General features: G+C 53.8%; 3 protein-coding genes across 10 annotated transcripts in view; 1 reads left to right on the top strand and 2 right to left on the bottom strand.

Moving 5' to 3' along the window:
* Chka (choline kinase alpha) overlaps nt 1-2042 on the top strand; it is a 47540-nt gene extending 45498 nt beyond the window's left edge. For all 3 annotated transcript variants that reach the window (XM_027408762.2, XM_027408760.2, XM_027408761.2), the window contains 2 exons: nt 167-248; nt 1079-2042. In XM_027408762.2, coding sequence (XP_027264563.1) covers nt 167-248; nt 1079-1138 — 142 coding nt within the window. In that variant the 3' untranslated portion in view covers nt 1139-2042. The remainder of the gene's footprint in view (nt 1-166; nt 249-1078) is intronic.
* Nucleotides 2043-3528: 1486 nt separating this feature from the next.
* Nucleotides 3529-13041, bottom strand: Tcirg1 (T cell immune regulator 1, ATPase H+ transporting V0 subunit a3). The gene is made up of 20 exons (XM_027408759.2): nt 12946-13041; nt 10507-10627; nt 10163-10241; nt 9161-9381; nt 8983-9071; nt 8718-8844; nt 8555-8637; nt 8280-8373; nt 7997-8209; nt 7299-7443; nt 6625-6764; nt 6385-6542; nt 6219-6309; nt 5436-5554; nt 5144-5357; nt 4519-4647; nt 4284-4397; nt 4085-4202; nt 3743-3920; nt 3529-3664 (listed from the first exon to the last, which is right to left on the bottom strand). The coding sequence occupies exons 2-20, from the start codon at nt 10621-10623 to the stop codon at nt 3586-3588; spliced, it is 2508 nt and encodes an 835-aa protein (XP_027264560.1). The 5' UTR covers nt 10624-10627; nt 12946-13041; the 3' UTR covers nt 3529-3585.
* Nucleotides 13042-14970: 1929 nt separating this feature from the next.
* On the bottom strand, nt 14971-18624 carry Ndufs8 (NADH:ubiquinone oxidoreductase core subunit S8). Of its 6 annotated transcripts, none has more exons than XM_035442073.1 (8): nt 18272-18487; nt 17747-17953; nt 17559-17616; nt 17421-17471; nt 16939-17028; nt 16677-16849; nt 15243-15371; nt 14971-15163 (listed from the first exon to the last, which is right to left on the bottom strand). In XM_035442073.1, the coding sequence occupies exons 3-8, from the start codon at nt 17614-17616 to the stop codon at nt 15032-15034; spliced, it is 633 nt and encodes a 210-aa protein (XP_035297964.1). In that variant the 5' UTR covers nt 17747-17953; nt 18272-18487; the 3' UTR covers nt 14971-15031. The 6 variants fall into 6 exon arrangements, with proteins under 6 accessions (XP_035297964.1, XP_035297965.1, XP_027264556.1 ...); XM_035442074.1 differs by lacking the exon at nt 18272-18487 and adding an exon at nt 18055-18072; XM_027408755.2 differs by lacking the exons at nt 17747-17953; nt 18272-18487 and adding an exon at nt 18521-18624.
* Nucleotides 18625-19206: the final 582 nt, after the last annotated feature.

The following is a 19206-nucleotide window of genomic DNA, read 5'->3' as shown; positions in this document are numbered from 1 at the left end:
TCAGGTGGGAAGGGTCCATCCAGTCCCTTCACATACAGTCCCACAAAAGGGCCCGCACAGCACTTAGTGCATAAGAGAGATGCCTAGTAGCATGGCCATTGGTATGGCATGACTTCTTATAACTGATCTCAGATGGCTTATGTGCTTCTCACTTTTGTGATTACAGATTTGCCCTCGCCTCCCATTTCCTCTGGGGACTTTGGTCCATTGTACAGGCCAAGATTTCATCCATTGAATTTGGGTACATGGTATGTTTCAGGAGCCATTTTTTTCAGCTTCAAGGCAGAGCTGTTGTGTGTGAATGCATGGAGGGGGAATTGGTGACCTGGCAGCGCTGGGTTAGTGTAACCCTGAAAGCCCTTCTTGCTGATGTTACCGTTGCCTCACTCTAGGACCATAGTACTGCTTGCCAGCTTCAGCTGAGTGCCAGCTGGGTCTGCAGTCTGCAGAGAGAAATCTGGACTGGTCTGTCCACTAAACTGCAGCCCCTTTTGACACAAGGAACACTAAGTGAAGGAAGGTGATACCTCCCATGATTAGGCTATATTCTTGTCAGTACTCCATACTCCAGCCTGTAATACCCAGCTTCAGGTTAGAGGCTGGCACCATTGTTGTAAGTCAGGCCATCATCTGCTCTAATATTAGAACTATCTGTTCTTGACATGGACTCTTTCTTGGGACAGGTGACACCTGTACTAGAGTGTGACTCTACTTTAGGTGGGAGGTTTGGTAATGATGCCATCAAGCAAAGACAGGAGAAATTTGAATATTTAAAGCAGATTTGGGACTCAGCAAGATGGCTCAGCAGGCAAAGGTAACTGCCACCAATCCTCCTGAAATCTAGTATATAGTACCCATGTTGTGGGACGAGAATTGACTGTTCCAAGTGGCGTGAGTTCCCTGACAAATGAAATTAATTTTAAACATCTGGTTTGATCAGTTGATACTATTAGATAGACAGACTTCAGCCAGCATGGTGGTCCACAGCAGCAGTCTAGGCACTTAGAGGTGGAGGCACAAGTCTCAAGGTCAGGTCCGCCTGGCTACATAGTGAGCTGCTGTTTTTGCTGTCTCCCAGGAATATGCCCAAGCCAGGTTTGATGCCTACTTTGACCAGAAGAGGAAGCTTGGGGTGTGAATGAGATGACTCCACTCTTCACCACTGAACTGCAGGAGGCGGCTGCGCCAGGCCCTCGGTAGAGTGTTGCTGTGACCACTGCCCTGGGCAGAAGGCCTGGACGTCTCACTACTGAGCACCGATGTGTATGATACTACAGACTATATTAAAGTGGAGTAACATTTCTTTCATCTTTGTTTACGCTCTCACTAGGACTCTGAACCATGATTGGAAGCAGAAATATAGTACAATAGTGCAATAGCTCAGAACCCACCTAACCTGGAGGCCTTTTGGCTGCATGGCTCCAGCTTTCAGCCACATAGGGCCCCAGCCATCAGAGCAGTGCCATTTGGATACTCCAAGCGCTGTCTTAGGATATTAATGTGCTGCAACACATTTGTGACAGTGTAGGAGATGCTTCTGAAGGGCAAGTGAGCAGACATACTGTCAAGTGGCTCAGCGGGATGAGCCTGAGTCATGGGGTCTGTGTATGGGCAGACTTCCTGGAGAAGCAGGGTACACTTGAGCTGTGGTGTACATCTGCAGAAAGTAGCTGTAGCCCTCCTGTGCCCGTGTGCGTATGGCTACTTGGACCAGTGTCACTGGCTGCACAACGTCAGGGTCCTAACTGGAGAGGAGCAGTGGAGCCAGCTTCCTCAGCCTTTCTTGCCTTCCCTCTGCCTGGCCTGGAACTTGGGCATCTGCCCAGGACTCTCCAAAGCTGCTTCCCATCTGGTGTCACTGGGAGACAGCAGCTGTTTGTGGGACATAGGGGTGCAGGTGGACTAGAGCTGTGAAATCCATGTACATTAAATGCCCAATGGGATAAACTTAGAATTTTTTTTTTACTCTGAATTGTTTTGTGCACATATTTCTGCTACCACCAAGACTGTATTATACAGAAAAATAAACAACTTGAAAACCATCCTCGGGCTGTTACCCTGCATGTGTCAGCGCCTTCCATGTGACTAGTGGGTATCTTCCTCCTCACACCTCATTCTCTGTGCCACCAGATAGTATGGCCCCAGATAGCAAAGGTCCCTAGGATCTGTAACCCTAAGAGCTTCACCAGGAGTTAAGGCCTAGGCAGCAGCAGAGGAAGCTGCAGTTGTTCCTGTTGCTCTGACCAAAATTTCAGCAAGAACACTAGCATCTCTTGGAACTCTCTGCTGAAGCATAGAATGAAAGTGACTGTGGTTGCTTGTCCTCAGTCTCATAGTGGCTTGATGCCAGTTGACTCTGTTTGCCTGGTGATCCACAAATAACAGGCTCCTTCACCATCTGCTTGATTACCCCTCATGATTTTCTTATCTTTAATTATATGGTGGGGGAGGGTTACATGCATAAGAGTGCAAGTGTCTCAAGAGGTCAGAGGAGTAGGATGTCATAGGTAACTATGAGCCTCCCAATGTGAGTACTGGGAACCAAACCCAGGTTCTCTGCAAGAGCAGTACAGGTTCTTAACCACCCTCATGTTTTCCTAAATCTTCCCATTTGCCACAGTGCCTTTCTCAAATCACCTTTGTAGCCCTGTACCCTCCCTGCCAGGTGTTTCCTGTTCTTCATGTGATGAGCCTTTCCAGAACATCTGACTGGCTTACTTAGTTGTTTCCTGTCCAAATGAGCAGGGATGAGATCCATCCTGGCCTGATCTCATCCTTTAGTGGGGATGATTGCTAGGACAGTGCTTGCCAGGTACCATGGCATACTGTTCCCATGGCAACTGGAATTGCCAGTCCAGGCAGGCAAGTGTCACTAGACCTACTGGTGTCTCCTGGGGACCCTCCACAACTCCTGCCCAGCTCTTACATTTCTCTTAGCTTAATATGCGAAGCATGTGAAACTATCTGAAAGACCCTGCTATTCCCTCCCTGCATTCAGAGATCTTCAAACAGTCCACACCCCTCCATGAAGCTTGGCCAGGGCCATTGTGACTAGCTGTGCCCAGGGAGCATCTCTGGCCTCAAAGCAGCCTTTGTTGCTGGTGTCTTCAGCTGCACTAACAACTTTGTAACTTGGCTGGAAAACAGGGTCTCTGGTCTCTGACATGCACTGGCTGTATCTGCCTCCCAGCTAGAGGGAATGAAAGGCCACTCCTTAAGGATTTCAAAGAGGCAGGGCCTAAAGTCAAAGCCAGTTTGTACACTTCATCCTACCTGGCTGGAATCCACTCCCACCAAACTAGAAAGTCCCTTCTTGATCCTAGCGTTAACTCTTTCCAAAAGTCTGCTGATGTGTTCATGGGTTCTCACAGCAACTTCTAAAAGGCTTAGGTCCTAGACCAGTGCTTCCCACCCTCTACCTCAGCTGAAGGATGGTCTAAGTATATAGCATATTCGGAGCCCGGAGCCCTGACTGTTGTAGTGTCAGCCCAGTCCTGTATCCCAGAGAGGACCAAGGCAAAGTTCCTGGGCCAGCCAGTTCTTTATTTCTTTCTTGATCTGGGGAGGCAGGAATCATAGTAGATGCTACTCATTGTCCACAGTGAAGGTGAAGGGGCTGAGCTTGTAGCCGGTACCTGAGTAGAACTTGTTCTGGAACTCCACCCTGGGTGTGAGGAAGGGACCAGTGAGGGGAATTACCACCCGTTCCCTCCATGCCCAGGCTCAGTACAGGTGTGCTCACCAATGCAACCGCAGAGCATGTAGGAAGGCTGAGAGCCCCTCCATCACTAGCAAGATGGCCACAGTCAGAACAGCAAAGGCAGCAAACACAGGGACCAGCACCACAGCTGCCATACCCATCTCTCGACCCATGCCCAGGCCTATGCGCATGACCATGGCCCACAGGACCTCAGAGAGCTCTGCATACAAACAAGGGGACAGTGGGACCAAAGGTGGGGGAATGCCTGTCAGCATCCCCACCCTCAGTAGCATCCTTCAACCTTTCCTGGAGCTGGTGAGGTACCTCTATGGGGAACCCAATTTGACAGGGTGAGGCATGAGGCCCAAGAGAAAGGTTACTCACGGGCATGGGCTAGGCTCAGGGCCCAGAGACGCAAGTAGGAGGCTGTGTTGGAGATGCAGCCCAGGCAGAACTCAATGGTGTGAATGGCCTGGTGCATGAAGACCTCAGATGGGACAAACTGTGTGGTAAGAGGCCATGAGACAATAGCTAAGACTGGCAGCCCTCCCCCCACGAGGAAGTACGGCACAGACCGACCCACCTCAGCTTCCTCCTCATCCCCTGGGATCCCAGCCTTCTCTTCATCAGCATTCCAGCTATTCACCGAGGTGGAAGAAGCATCAGAGGAGGCCAGAAGCTTGTCACTGTCCTTGTCCTGAGAGTAGGTAGCACCAAAAGCTCCAGTCCCAGAGGCAGCCCATGCCACCCCAGCAGCATGAAACCTATAGGGAAGCAAGGAGCACCTCCCATGCGGCCCTCCTTCCCTGTACTTCTACCTCTCTGCCCGCTGGCCTTCTCTGAGTATTTCTGCGGCGGTGCTGCCGCAGCAGGTACAAGGGTGTGCCCAGCAGCAGGATAGGAACTGTTGCCAAAGCCAGGACCACCAGCACATACTGTACCACTTCCTGCGGGCAAGGAGGGCAAGGCAACCACACAAGTGTTTGCATGCAATGAGACACATGGTATGGTCACATTGAACCCAGGGAACTGCAGTCCCTCCCCAAGGCCCTTTACTATCAAGGACCGGTGAAGAGGCTTCAGGTTCCTAACACCCCCTGTATGACCAATCTATGCGCCAAGCTTTAGTCCATCACTTCTTTTTTGTTTGTTTGTTGTTTTTTTTTTTGTTTTTCGAGACAGGGTTTCTCTGTGGCTTTGGAGGCTGTCCTGGAACTAGCTCTTGTAGACCAGGCTGGTCTCGAACTCAGAGATCCACCTGCCTCTGCCTCCCGAGTGCTGGAATTAAAGGCGTGCGCCACCAACGCCTTCTAACATCACTGTGTGCAGGGATTCTGGCCCACAACCTATTTCTCAGATGGCTCTGGAGTTCCAGGTGGCCCAGTGACTGAAGTGGGAGTCCCCAGTAAAGGGTCTGAGCTCTGTACTCTTTCCCTGGCCTACCTGCCCATGGAAGAGTGGCTGATTGGTGGGGCTCTGGGCGAACAGGAACATATTGATAAAGTGGATGAGGATACTGGGAGCTGTGGAGGCACTGGCAGCTGATTCCCTCAGCCACTTGTAGACAATGAGGAACACAAGGTAGCCAAAGAGGCCCAGCAGGAAGATGAGTTCAGGTAGGGTCTCCAGCAGGAGCCGGTGTGCCTGGCCAAAGTGCCTGTGGGAACAGACAGGTCACAGAGCACTCTGGCCTCACAAGGACACTGCCCATACCCATTGGCAGCTCTGGGCTCACATGTGGTTGAAGATACCGAGGAACACCCCAAAGGCCATGTGGGTGACTCCGAGGATGACAGACATCTTCATCTTGAAGGAGTTGAGGAAGCTCAGGTGGTTGGTGGCCAGGCTCCAGATCTGGGGTAGTGGGACAGGTAGGCACTCAACCCAGGGACACCATGGTTAGTTTTGCCAGGACAACACCCATTGTTCTCTCATCAACTTCTTGCTCCCTGACAAACCTAATCACAGCACTCTAGTCACTAGTTCTAAGGGGCAACAGAAGGAAGTGAACAGTTGCTCTCACAGGTCAGTTTCAGGTGACCAGGGCTCAAGCTCGGTTCCTCCCAGCTGAGTGCCTCAGGCACCCAGGCCTCCGCCTCACTCTCATCTGTGTAGTGGGATAATGCTAATGGATGTCTGTAGGACTGTCAGTTGGACCAGTTGTTCACAAGTACTGGGCTGCTGTTCTGTTCTGGGGTTTTGTTTGTTTGGAGACAGGGTTTTATGTAACCCAGGCAGGCCTTGAACACTTCTATGAAGCCAAGGATGCTCTTGAATCTGAATCTTCCTGCCTCCCACCTCCCAAGTGTTTGAATTAACTTGTGCACCATTATACTCAGTTTGGATACTATTTTTACAGGCCTCTCTGCCTGTGAGCCAGGCCTAGCATGGGGCCTGACACACAGGGAGTGCTCAGTGCCAACTGTCAAAGGGGTCAGTGAACCGATGGAGCTATGGAGCCCTGGCCAGCCTCCCAACTGCCTCCAATACTTACATGTACCAGTGTGGCCCTACTTACCGGGTCAATGCCAAAGGGATAAGGTCCCAGGAAGACACCGGTGATGTTGGGGTTCAGGGTGAGCATGGGGTGCTGGGACAGATACTTGTCACTGCAGTGATAACAGATGATGTCAGGGCTGCACAGTGGGCCAGGGGCCCTGGGTGGGTGAGGATATAGGTCCTACCTCCAGCCTGACTGGTTAGCCATGGCAGCCACACTCCAGCCCGAGGGGAAGATGGTAGTGGCACGGCTGAAGCACTCATTGTAGATGAAGCCAGTGTAGACAGAGAACAGACCCATGAGCAGGAGTAAGTAGCGACCTCCAAAGAAGGTCTGCCAGATCTGGGGGGGAGGGGGCGAGGTGATGAGAGGCTGCTCAATTCTGTGTCCTATGCCGTCCCTGCCAGGTATGGATGGCACATACCTCATTTTGTGCAGCTTTCACAGATGGCCGGTTCTCAGTGAGGACCATGGCCAGGGCAAAGAGAAACATGAGCAGTCCGTGACCCACATCACCAAACATCACAGCAAAGAGAAAGGGGAAGGTGATGATGGTGTAGGGAGCTGTAGGTAGACAGGATACAGTCAGGCAGGTTCCCATGGGGCCTTGACACAGAGTGCCCCCCCCCCGATCTGTCAAGACAGCGTTTGTGAGGCAAGGACACTTGCCAACAGGCAGAGCCCACAGTGTCATCTGCACCGTCTTGCTTGCCATTTCAGCTCCCCAATGGAGCTCTCAGTGCCATCTGGCAGGGTCACGGCAGGCCTGCAGGTAACAGGCTGTGGACATCGGTGTAGCAGTTCCACCTGCAGTCAGTTATTTAAAGCTAGAACAGCTGCTGAGTGGTCCAGGATGGTCTTGAACTCCTGAAGTGACCCTCCTGACTGCTATTGTTTTCTGTTTGTGTGTGTTGTTTTGGCTTGGTTTTTTTTTTTTTTTTTTCCAGACAGGTTTTCTCTGTGTTGTCCTGGCTATCCTGGAATTCTCTATGCATACCTGCCTGGCTCTGCATGCCCAGCTGCTACCCCTCTCAAGGTTTGTGTCCCAAAGGCAAAAGGGCTTTTCTGAGACCAGACAGAGGGTGCAGTGGCTCTCACCAGGGTTGACTTCTCGGTAGCGGCCCACACCATAGGCATCCACGATGCCCTGGAAGCTAGCGGTGAAGCGGTTGGTCCGCACAAGTGTTGGAGGCATGTCCCGGCAGGGTATGCGATGAGCAACAGCACTCACTCCTTCCTCGCTCTGGAGTGCCCAGTGGAGAGACAGACGCTGATGATGGAGGCATCAGAAATCCTGGAGCCCCCACCCATGAGATCATACATGGCAATTTTTGAGGATGGGATGGGATGGCATGGAGGAGGTTGGTCAGCCTCACCCTGTCCAAATCTGGGGCATTTGCAAAAGGAAAGTGTGCCTTTTCTCATCCCCAACCATCCCCAACCCAGAGATCTAACTCTGCACCATCAAGTGCGTGCTACAATGTCCCCATGTGCATCACCGTTGCACTTGGTAAGGGGCCTGAGGCTCCTAACAGGCTCAAGCCACATAACCACTGCCTTGGAAGTGCAACTTTATAATTATCTGTGTAGCTTACAGAGTCTCTGGGAAATCAGAGGAGGGAGGTTATGGGACCAGGGCCATCTGGGTAATGCCCTGGGGAAAAAGGCATCTAGGAAAGGGACCCCCCTCTCCCAAAGCCAGGGCAAAGGTGAGGTACTGGAAGCTTGAGGAAGGAATGGAAGCAGAAGGAGGAAAGGCAGGAAGAGAGCGAGCCTCTGACAGCCTGTGTACTCACTGAGCCATCCTGTAGCGCCTGCTGGAGGGTGGGCAGGTCCCGCGTGGCACACCAGACCTCTGCAATGAGGCACTTGTGTGTGGTGCTCACACTGCACTGATTGAGGGCCAAGTACACGGCCTTCATCTTGCGGATCTGCACCTGCCCTGGTGGGAGCAGCTGCTGCACCCGGCCCAACACCTGGCTCAGGAATCGTTCCGTTTCTCCCAGAACCTAGGGCCAAAAAAGGTAATCAGAGGGGCAGTGAGGGAGCCCACAGGGATCAAGCCATGTGGGTGCTCACCTCCTGAAGCTCCTGGCTCTGCTGCTGCAGCTGCTGCAAGACCCCGCGCCGGGCTTCTTCTTGCTCCAGGTAAGGGAAGACATGACAGTGGAAGCTGGAGGGATAATGGGGTTTTGAGGGAGCCACCAGGCAGAGCTGGGGTCAGGACAAATTTGGTGAAGGTGACGACAGGGGCCTGGGATACACAGGGCCAGCAACATATATCTGGGAGCCTAATGTAGCCGCTAGGGCCTGGACCCCTGCAAAGGCCAAGTGACAATACACATGTGGCTTACCAGTCGGTGATCTTTCGAATCTTCTGTCCAATCTGCTCACCCCAGTAGGAGATGACAAAGGTCATCCAAGTTGCAGGCTCACCCTGAGGGAGTCAGACTTAGTTGATCCCTGGAGCCCTTGGCTCCTCCCAAACCGCCCCCATCCTGCCCCCTGCCAGCTCACTGTCACAGGGTCCTCCAGCTGCCCCTCCGTCTCCCTAAAGCTGGCAATGAGGAAGCCGCGGCAGGCTCTCCAGAGCAGGCGCTCAAGGGCAGCAGCCTTGTAGGGCTCCACAGCACCTGCCACAAAGCTGCGACAGGGCTGGAGTGTGGCTGCAGCCTCCCATCCCACCCACCTCAGCAGGAAGCACCCCTGGGGAAGTTCCCAAGGCAGAGACTCAGGGGACATCCTGTCTGGCTGAGAGGAAAAGACAAATCACCCCACTCACTTGACCTTCAGGTCTGCATGTGGCCCCCGAGCGGTTGGAAGCAGGGGTGTTCTCTCAGAGGAGGGTCCCTCCGTGTGGGCAGCCGCCATCTGGGCACCAAGAGACACTGTGAGCCCCAGCCCAGGTTGGGCCTGGCATATCTGTCTCCTGCCCCATCCCTGCTTTGGCTGGGGCTGACCGGGGGTCCGTGGCTCTGGTCCAGCACGGCTGAATGGAGCTGCAGCTGGTGCAGCTGGGCCCGCAGTGCCTGTTGGTTGCCTCGAACATCCCGAAGCTCCTGGGCCAGGCGGTCTGTCTCCTCCTGGATGCGAAGCAGCTCTCGGGGAGGTGGTGCTGGCAGTGCCCCCTCAGGTGGGGGCAGTGTTAGACCAGCCCGCTGTACTTCTTCCTTCAAGAAGGCTAGACACAGAAAGGAGGGTCAGGGGAAGCCACACACGGTTATGCCAGCTAATATCTACTGTTAGCCAACGACTACAGACATATAGAGAGATCCCGAACACTTGTCAAATGCTATTACTAATCCACTGAGTCAGAGCTCCAGAAAAACCCCAGGCCATACTATTGTCCCGGAAGCTCTGCTCCGCTGCTCCGGCCTCATCTCTGGCCTAAGAAGAAGCTGCCCTTGGGGCTGGAGAGATGGCTCAGAGGTTAAGAGCACTGACTGCTCTTCCAGAGGTCCTGAGTTCAATTCCCAGCAACCAAATGATGGCTCACAACCATCCGTTATGAGATCTGGTGTCCTCTTCTGGTGTGCAGATATACATGGAAGCAGAATGTTGTATACATAATAAATAAAATCAGAAGAAGAAGAAGAAGAAGAAGAAGAAGAAGAAGAAGAAGAAGAAGAAGAAGAAGAAGAAGAAGAAGAAGCTGCCCAGCCATCAACCCCAGCCTCTGCCCATACCAGTCCATCTAGAGGAGAAAGTTCAGTCTGTGCCTCTTGTTTCCTACCATCCACAGGACAAGTTCTGGGATGTGGACCTACTCCAAGCCACACTGTCTTAGGTCCTTGGCTCTACCCATCCAGAGCCAAGGGCATCTTGCAAATCCCAGCAGTTCTTGCCTACATCTCCCTTCTCTGCCTTTCACCTGGGTAACCGAGGCATTTCCCTTCAGACCAAGCTTGACCAGTATTCCTTCCGAGAAGCTAGCCTGGAATGTGGGCCTGGGCCCAACTTACTGAAGGTCTTCTCCAGCTCCTCGCAGCGCCGGACATCTACCACGAAGCGCCTCTGGAAGGCGCTCACAGATGCGTTGAGCTGTGAAGGGTACAAGAGGACTCAGAGTCTCAGGGAGGGACCAGGAGGTAGCTGCTCTGGGGTCCAGGCCTGAGGCAACCCTTGAAAACATTGCTGGGTGCCCAATTAGTCTGAAGATGAACTGGAGCACACTTAACCCCAGGCCAGGGAGGGTATCAGTAGGCATGGGAAGAGCTCCTGTGTTGGGAGGGGCTGGGATGCTCCAGCAAGGGGCCAGGGCCCTTCTGGATGTGTGTCACCTGCCCAGGACTCTGTCTCTACTCACGTCTCTGAACTCCACAAGGCCCAGCTCGCCCAGCTGGCTTACACAGGTGTAAGCAGCCGCTGTGGGCAGCAGGAGCTGGACCAAGGCCACTTCTTCACTCCGGAACATGGAACCCATGATCCTTAGGACAGGCAAAAAAGTTGGTCAGGAGCTTGCTCCAGGCAGGCATCTATACACCTGTTCCCAATCACGGGACAGATAGGGAAACTGAGGCCCAGCAAGAGATAATGGGTACTGAAGTCGACAGCAAGTCAACAGCATAACGAAGCATGGAGCAGGCAATGGCCCCACAGCTACCACTTAGGCTGTCCCTAAGCTAGCTTTCCATGGCCTCCTTCCCCAGTCCAGGCCAGCAGCTGCCAGACACACCGGCTCTGCCCACCATTCTGCAGCACTGAACCACCTCTCTGCCTGTCCTCACTCTAGACCCAGCTTATCCCTGGGATCCTAGGCTCCAGGCCCGAGGCTGTGACAAGTGACACCCAGTGCAGCTGAACTGTCCAGGCTGCCTCCCTACACATGCAGTGGGGTGGGAGTGGAGTGTCCTCTAGGTCCCCTGGGTCTAAAAACCTGAAGAGGAAGGTCGCTGGGGGTAGGGGTGGGGGTTGCTTTGATGGGCTGGCTTGCCAGCATTGCCTGTGGGGCTGGGGACAGTCATGGTGTTGAAACCATGAAAGTGAAACTGTGAAACAATGAACAATGAACAGGAAGGCCTGGTAGCCTTGCTCCAACCCCAGCAGGCAGACACTTCCTGCCTCCAAGTGGACTCCAGTGGGCCCTGCAGATGCCCCCAAAGCCGACACTCTGCCCAGCCCCCTGCCTGCTCTGTAGCTATGCTCTCAGGCTCAGCGTCCTAGTAGGACAGTTTCCTCAGCATGCCATCGAGGGGAACTTTAGATGCTAATGGTCCCAGCTTGCTGTCTGGGCCTGCCCACAGGCCACTTCCTTCCCAAGGCCTGGTTTTCTTAACTTAAGAGGAAACCACAGTCCTATCCCTAGCCTGGGAACAGAAAGAATTCAGAGGGTGGTCAAGGACTTCAGAAGAGCCAGGCAAGGGTGGGCAGGAAGGACTGGGTGCCATCACCCAAGAGCATGGCTCTGGCCACAGAACAGAGGGCCAGTCTCTAGGGTCTTGCCCAGATTGTGATCAACTGTGTGACACTAAGTAAGTCACTTGCCCTCTCTGGGCCTATATTTCCTCTTCGTTGAATAAGATTTGGCCAAGCAGGGCAGTGGTGGCGCATACCTTTAATCTCAGCACTCGGGAGGTAGAGGCAGGGGACCTCTGTGAGTTCAAGGCCACCCTGGTCTACAAAGAGAGTTTCAGGACATCAGGGCCCATACACAGAGAAATCCTACCTCGAACCCCCCACCTCAGAAAAAGCCTTGGCCACCCTGGTAGGAAAGGTAAGATGTGAGTGGGGAGATGAACAAAAGACTAGAACCCCCATGTCTTCTATAAACACCACCATGCTAACCACTGACTGGTTATCTGGCCTTATCTTTTTTTTCCTTCCTTTTTTTTTTCTTTTGGGGGTTTCAAGACAGGGTTTCTATGTATAGCCCTGGCCGTCCTAGAACTTACTATGTAGATCAGGCTGGTCTCATGCTCAGAGAGCCACCTGCCTCTGCCTTCTGAATGCTTGTATTAAAGCTGTGTGTCACCACCTCATCCGCCACCACCACACAGGCCCACCCCAGCCTTATCTTATAGGTGGATTAATCCAGGTTGAGTAAGGTGAAGTCAGCTAGGATCAAACCAGAGAGAGGTCTGACCCAGACCTGAGGAAGCTGCTCTGATCAGTCCCAGCACCATAACCAACACCACAGGGCTGCCCCAGCCATGGAACCCAACCATCTAGATAAGAGACAAATGAAAGCACCTCCCTGCCCCCTGCAGTCCACACCAAGCACTGTGATTTAATAGCTCCTGCCTCCTGCATCCAGCAGGGCATCTGTGGGCTAGACCCACACACCGCTGGTGCTCCGGCCTTCCCCGGATGCCCTGAAGTTCTGCTTCACTCTCACACCCCTTTCTTGGTCCTTCCTTCGGTCCCACACCCCTTGTCCCACTCCCTGCCTTTCGGAGGAAGATAGCACGAGGAGAGGAACTGGAATCCGCCTCGAGCCCCGCCACTTCCTACTTGGGCGGTCTCTGTTTCCTCATCTGTAGAATGGGTCCCTCACTTCGATCCGAACGCAGCAGGGGGCTCCCTGAGCTCAGGCCTGGTAACGTTGGCTCCGAACTTACCAGAGCTAGCAACCCATCCTCCTTGCGGCCTGCCTGCACCCCAAACCCCATACGGCCTGAAACGGGCGCGTGGCCTCTGAGCTTCCTCCACCCGGAATCGGGCGGGGTGCTTGAACCCCTGTCCGGGCAAGGAAGCGGGTGGCGGGAAGGGTTAAAGCTCCGCAGCCTTGCGGATTCAGGACACTCACCCTGGTGGGCACGTCGCTAGGCTCCGGCTTAGGATCTGAGCCCGCCAGCCGGAGGGAGCAGCTCACTCCAGCTCCGAAAGGCAGGGAGTGGGCGTGGTCTGTGATGCACCGCCCCCTATCCGTCCTGTCCCGCCCCCGCTGAGTTCTGGGAGGAGGGGCTGGGAGGAAGGCAGCCTCAGCAATGATTGATTTTTAGGTGTCCTGGACTGGGAGATAACCGACAACAGGGGTGCGGGATAGGATCTTAGGGACAGGCTACCTTCCCTTCCCTCTTAAGATCTACGTCCTGATAGGTCCTAGTATACACAGGCTGGTGTCCAAATTCTGTTGCTACCCCACCTCACTGGGCCCAGTCTAAGTGTGCCAGGATGGCTGTCCCACTCTTTGGATACCTCCTTACTGGCAGCAGGGCGTTTGTCAGGCCAGTCTCTACTGAGGAACTTGCACCCAGGAGGCCAGGAGACTCTCCAGGAGCTTCTGGCCTTGAGGTCCCAGTGTCTGGAACCTGGGATTCAGGACCATTCAGCTGCCTGCACTTCGAACAGGCTGGACTGTACCCACTGGGGACCAGAGGGACAAGGGGCCCCTCAGCGCTAGTGATCCTTGGATCCCAAAGTAAACAAGGACATTGGTGTGTGTGTGTGTGTGTGTGTGTGTGTAGTGTAGAGTAGAAGCCTAGGGCTACCTGGAAACTGAGTCAGTCAAGGTGGGCACCATCAGAAAATAGGTGTTTCACAGGTCTGACCTGACTTGATGAGAAGGACCCTCATACAAGAATACCAGGGGTCACAGGTTCAGTGCTCTTCAGTGTGGAGGGAGCGGCAGGGCCACAGAGCTGTCATGGTTATTCTGAGGTAGAAGTGTACCTTCAACCATGAAAACCAAGCCAGCAGCCAGCCTTCCAGTGTGTACGCAACCATGGAAGACCCATTCAGGTGTGGAGCCACACAGCTTGGCTGAACTACAAACTGGGAAGCTGAAGCCACACAGCAGCCTGAGTAGGGAACTTAGTGGGGAAAGGGGATGTAGCAAGAGGCAAGGCCAGCTCAGAGGCAGCAGGACCTGTGTCATTCCTTCCCTTGTGACTGTCACCCTACAGCAAGCTTCCTGTTCCCCAACAGAGACCCTGGACTTTTTTCCCCTGAGACAGGGTTTTTCTGTGTAACAGCCCTGGCTGTCCTGGAACTCACTTTGTAGACCAGGCTGGCCTCGAATTCACAGAGATCCACCTGCCTATGCCTCCTGAGTTCTGGGATTAAAGGTGTGCACTACCACCACCAGCTTCACCCTGGCCTTCTTGAGGCTCTTTGTGTGTAAGTGTGTGCACGTACACTCCCTGTGCAAGCACATGTAGAAGGCTCAGCTTGGCAGCAGGATGTCTACCTCAGTTGCCCACCACCTTAGTCACTTTTAAGACGGGGTCTCTCGTTGAAGCTGAAGCTTGCTGTTTTGATGAGGCTGGCTAGCCAGTGAGCCCTGGGATCCACCTGACTCCACCCCAGCAGTGGGTGGCAGACATGTGACCACATTTGCTTTTTATGTGCAGTCTCAGGATAGGAACACTTTACTCACTGAGCCTTCTACCCAGCCTCCTCCCCAAGGCTCTTGATGGACTCTGGCCTAAAGCCTGGGAAGGCCCCAAGTCCAAACAATTATACTAATGGATGTCTGAGAAGACAGAACACCTGGGGCCCACCTCTCAGAGGAGGCCCAACACCATGGGGATAACAGGCCCATGATGACCTGCATTGCCAGGCCCTGGGGAGAGAAGCCCAGAAGATGTGTGATATGGTTCTGGGTCCTGTGGCCAACCACAAAAAGGCCTGTTGGGCCTGGGAATCACAGAAGATGACTGAGTGCTGGCTCTGTTAGGCCAGCACTCTTGTGGGCATGTGAGCTGCTGGAACCCATTGAGAGAACAAGGCCAAAGGTCCATGCACACCTGGTCTAGCCAGAGGAAGCCACAGGCCCTTGGCTGTGTGGAGTGGGTTTTGCCCTAGCAAATAGATACAACACAACAGGCAGTTGTGGGATCATAGCTTCTTTATGGGCAGCAGGGGCCAGAGGCCTGAGCCAAGTGGCCAGGTCACCGGTACAGGTAGTCAGCCTGGATGTTGGCGGAAATCTCAGCCTCCCATTTGTCCCCATTGTTGAGCAGCTTCTCCTTGTTGTACAGCAACTCCTCATGTGTCTCAGTGGAGAACTCAAAGTTGGGGCCCTGCAAGAGGGTGGACAGTCAGCAAGGCAACTCTCTCTCAGGAGCCTCTGTGCTAGCCACCTCACCCAGATCCACTCACCTCCACGATTGCGTCAACAGGGCAGGCCTCCTGGCAGAAACCACAGTAGATACACTTGGTCATGTCAATGTCATAGCGTGTAGTCCGGCGGCTGCCATCAGCTCTTGGCTCAGCCTCAATGGTGATGGCCTGAGGGAGTGGCCAAAGGTCACACTGGCAGACACCTATTGGCCCTGAGTCTGCCCCTCACAGCCCAACCTGGCCCCTGGGGATCTGCATGGATATCCCACATTCTCAACCTTCCAGAGGGGCCACCCTTCACATGGCCCCATTAGCCTCTGCCAGGTTTTTGCTCAGCACTTGCCCAGGTGACCCTCTTGTCTCACAAGGAAAAGGCTATGATCTGCTTTTCTCCTTGGAAACCTGAGGCTAGGGAGTGGTGGAGCACACCTTTAATCCCAGCACTTGGGAAGCAAAGGCAGGAGGATTTTGGTGAGTTCAAGGTCTAGTCTGGTCTACAAAGAGTTCCAGGACAGTCAGAGAAACCCTGTTTCAAAAAACCAAAACAACAACAACAAAAGAAAACTGGTGTATCTTTTAACTGTTGGTTTCTGGGGACAGCTATATGCCAGCCAAGAGTAAGAAGGGACAGCCTTGAACCCACAGGCCAGGAGAACCGTTAAGGAACTTGACACTCCCTAGTGGCATGCTCACTACTCACAGTGAGGCCTCAGGAGGCACATCTTTTTGTGTTAGTAAGAGTGGGAATAAAATCGCCCCTGGCTACTGTTGCAGTTACAGGACAGACACAAGGAATGAGCCTGTTTTATAGAGTGCATGCTACCTAGAAGCCATGCCTGTCACCACTGCTGCTGTGAGGGAACTCCCAGGGGCATACCCAGGAGCTAGAGCTAGGCATGGCAGGTCTTAAGGCTGTACCTGCTGGGGCTCCTGCTGGGCACACTAAAGCCACCTCTGCACCTTTCTGTTTCCACAAACATCCCCAACTGCAGATGGTCCACATAGCCCCCATGAGCACAGTCAAAGGCCAGGGCCCTAAGGAGCAGCTGCCAGGGATGGGAGCCTTGGCTGCATGTCCTTGGCTCAAAGCCAGGATGGGCATACAGACAGGACTCCTGAACCACCCCATGGCTCCTGATCTCAAATGTTACACGATCTACTGACTCCTAGAGTGGGATATGGGTATACCACAGAGCGTGCTTGGGATGGAGGCCACCACCGCTTCCTGACTCAGCACCTACACATCAAGGATTCTTTGTCCCACTCACTGGATCAGGGTTGACTTTTGCCAGAGCAGGCCTTTATCTTAGTACTCCAAAGGCAGAAGCAAGCAGATCTCTGTGAGCTCAAGACCAGCCTGGTCTACACAGTGAGTTCTAGGCCAGCTAAGACTAGCTAGTGAGACTCTGTCTCAAAAAAAAAAAAAAAAAAGAAAGGGACTTTCCCAGAGATGTGTATCAAGGTAGAGCTTACCTGTGCAGGACAGACAGCCTCACAGAGTTTGCAGGCGATGCAGCGTTCTTCCCCAGATGGGTAGCGGCGCAATGCGTGTTCCCCACGGAAGCGTGGACTCAGTGGTCCCTTCTCAAATGGGTAGTTGATGGTGGCAGGCTCCCGAAAGAGGTAGCTCAGGGTCATGCCCAGTCCTGTGAGTAGCACAGAGCTGTCTGTCTAGGGGCTCTCTCCTCCCCAGCACATCCATGCCTGACTCCCACCTTTCCCCACGAGCACCTACCTCGGATAAGTTCTGTCCACAACAGAGTCCGAGCTGCGCGGTCAGTCACGGACTTCATGTCCATCTCAAGCTCCCGTACATTCACATACTCTGTAGAAATCATGACAGGAGGTTAAGGAAGCTGGCTCTGGAAGATGAGGCTCAACTCTCAGCATTAGGTGCAGCAGGTGGGTGGTGGGCTCTTAGTGAGGGCCCAGGGAAGTCAGTCTGCAGCCCTGGGAAGCTTTGCCAGTCCTCTTTCTGCCCAGGTAACCCAAAGAGCCCCCAAGTATAGCTTTTCAAGTTCAGGGTATAAGGCTTCTGGGTTTCCCTCCTTCAATGCCATCACTATGCCCAAGAGTCACATTCTCTCTTGATCACCACCTTAATTTTCGGAGTGGAAATTAAAGCTTGCAGAGGGTCCCTGGCAAGGCCGTCTCCCTGGCCTCAGATGTGACCGTGATGAGGAAAGCTTAAGTCAGAAGACACCATCTGGTACTCACTATAAGTTGCTGCCACTGCACTGCTATGGAGACTTCGGCCACTGAGATGTCCTGCAAGGAGAAGGGTGACACTCTGCTGCTGTGACTTCATACCAGAAAACTTGTCCCCCAACCCCAGGAAAGGTTCTCTGGTCCTACCTGTGCGTATGGCCTGAACCAAGGCCCGTGGCAGCATGAATGAAGTCAGACGATACATCTGGCGTGGAGCATGGAAAAGAAGGGAGGTGAAGGATCTAAATCTGCCCTCCTCAGGACCTACTCACTCACCATCCCAGGTGAGAGCAGCAACCCAACCCTCAAGCTGACCTCACTCTGCTAAGACTCACCTGGCACCTCACGTATCGCAGCCCCTCAACTTACTTAATGCACCTCCCCTTTCTACTTCTCATCTGCAGTTCACACCAAAACACCCTGACCATCACCAGTGTACTGAGTTAGCTCTGAGCAAGGCTTCATGACAGATGTCACAAGCTGTCATCCTCACATGTTAAGTGACTGCCCCAAAGTTAGTGGCACTGGAACGCAGAAGTCGCCTGCAGAAAAAAAACCTTTAACGGTTTAAATAAACCTCAGGGTCAAGTTCCTCTCCCCAACCCAAGGACCTGCTGGAACTCTCCCCAGCTTGCCGAGTGACCTTGGGCAAGAGATGTCCCCTAGCCTCAGGCTTCTCGCCTTCGATATAGGCGGGGGTGGGGTGGGGCAAAACCAGGGCTATATGCAACCAAGGTGATGTTGGCCCAGAACCTGGCACTTTACGAACGCTCCAAAGAGCCCCTCCTGTGACCTTTGGCCTCTAGCGGGTCGGCCAATTCTTGACCCGTGACCCCAGGCAATCCTGGAGCCCAACCTACCACTTTCTCTCAGACCTTCCCCTTGACCTCTGACCCTACGAACGAACGCAGTAGGCATCCGGCAAGGCAGCGCATGCGCCAGAGGGTGCAGGCCTCCCAACCCTGCGGCTCGCAGAAGGACGCAGAGGCCACGGGTACCGAGCCGACCCGCGGGGTCCCGGACTTGACGGAGTGAGCGGCGACACCACGTTCGACCCCGTCGTCACGCCACCCAGGCCCTGTGTTCGCCGGCTTGCCCTGAGCACCCACCTTGAAGCGCGCCGGCTCCTTCCCTGGCGCAGGTGCGGTTCAGCCGGGAGGCGGAGCCTAACTTCGGGATGCTACCATTGGGCGGGCTACCCACGCCTTTTTTTTTTTTTTCCCTGGTGCCCTTTCCTACTGTGGCCTGATTGGCCTGTGGTGCTGCTGTAGGAGGCGGGGCCAGAATGAGGATTTTTCTGATTGGCTGATGGAAGCAGGCGTTTGAAGTTTTGCAGGGAGCAGCCATATTGTATTGGAGAAATTAGCACGCGAGACTTCCGAACTGCTGAAGGCGGGACTTCCTGGGTGTGGTTTGGGGCTTTGGTACCGTTCCCGGTGGGCGTGGCATGGCGGTGTGGCTCATTTGAATACTGTAACCGTAGGACAGCTGCGGCGCTTTAGTCACAAGGCTTCATCTGGTCCTCGTAACAGCGGCGGATAGCGGGACTTTCCTAAGTCGGGCCCTGTGACTAGAGAGCCATGAGGCCATCTGCATGTCTTGTTTGGAGTGGTCACGGAAGACCTCTTTAGGAAGTGGTGCCTAAGTTGCAGGAGTCTGGCAGGCCAGGAAGGACCTGTTGACTTGGTCAAACACCGCTCGGGGAGAGGAGACAGGATGTCAAAATTCCGGGTTTTAGCAGTTGGTGGCTGGAATCTATCCCATGGAGCACGGGGCTGAGACTGGTAGAATGTTT

This window comes from Cricetulus griseus, chromosome 3 (assembly GCF_003668045.3).
Source record: "Cricetulus griseus strain 17A/GY chromosome 3, alternate assembly CriGri-PICRH-1.0, whole genome shotgun sequence".
Classification (NCBI taxonomy): domain Eukaryota; kingdom Metazoa; phylum Chordata; class Mammalia; order Rodentia; family Cricetidae; genus Cricetulus; species Cricetulus griseus.
This window is presented reverse-complemented; position numbering and strand designations above follow the sequence as displayed.

What these genes read in the sequence shown, in the direction of transcription:
- Ndufs8 (XM_027408755.2), bottom strand. Translation starts at nt 17,616, where the DNA reads ATGTATCGTCTGACTTCATTCATGCTGCCACGGGCCTTGGTTCAGGCC. An exon ending in GGTTCAGGCCATACGCACAG is followed by an intron (nt 17,472 to 17,558) that starts GTAGGACCAGAG and finishes TTCTCCTTGCAG; the next exon opens with GACATCTCAGTGGCCGAAGT. An exon ending in GTGGACAGAACTTATCCGAG is followed by an intron (nt 16,850 to 16,938) that starts GTAGGTGCTCGT and finishes TGCTACTCACAG; the next exon opens with GACTGGGCATGACCCTGAGC.
- Tcirg1 (XM_027408759.2), bottom strand. Translation starts at nt 10,623, where the DNA reads ATGGGTTCCATGTTCCGGAGTGAAGAAGTGGCCTTGGTCCAGCTCCTG. An exon ending in ACCAGAGCCACGGACCCCCG is followed by an intron (nt 9,072 to 9,160) that starts GTCAGCCCCAGC and finishes CTTGGTGCCCAG; the next exon opens with ATGGCGGCTGCCCACACGGA. An exon ending in GCTAACCAGTCAGGCTGGAG is followed by an intron (nt 6,310 to 6,384) that starts GTAGGACCTATA and finishes TTATCACTGCAG; the next exon opens with TGACAAGTATCTGTCCCAGC.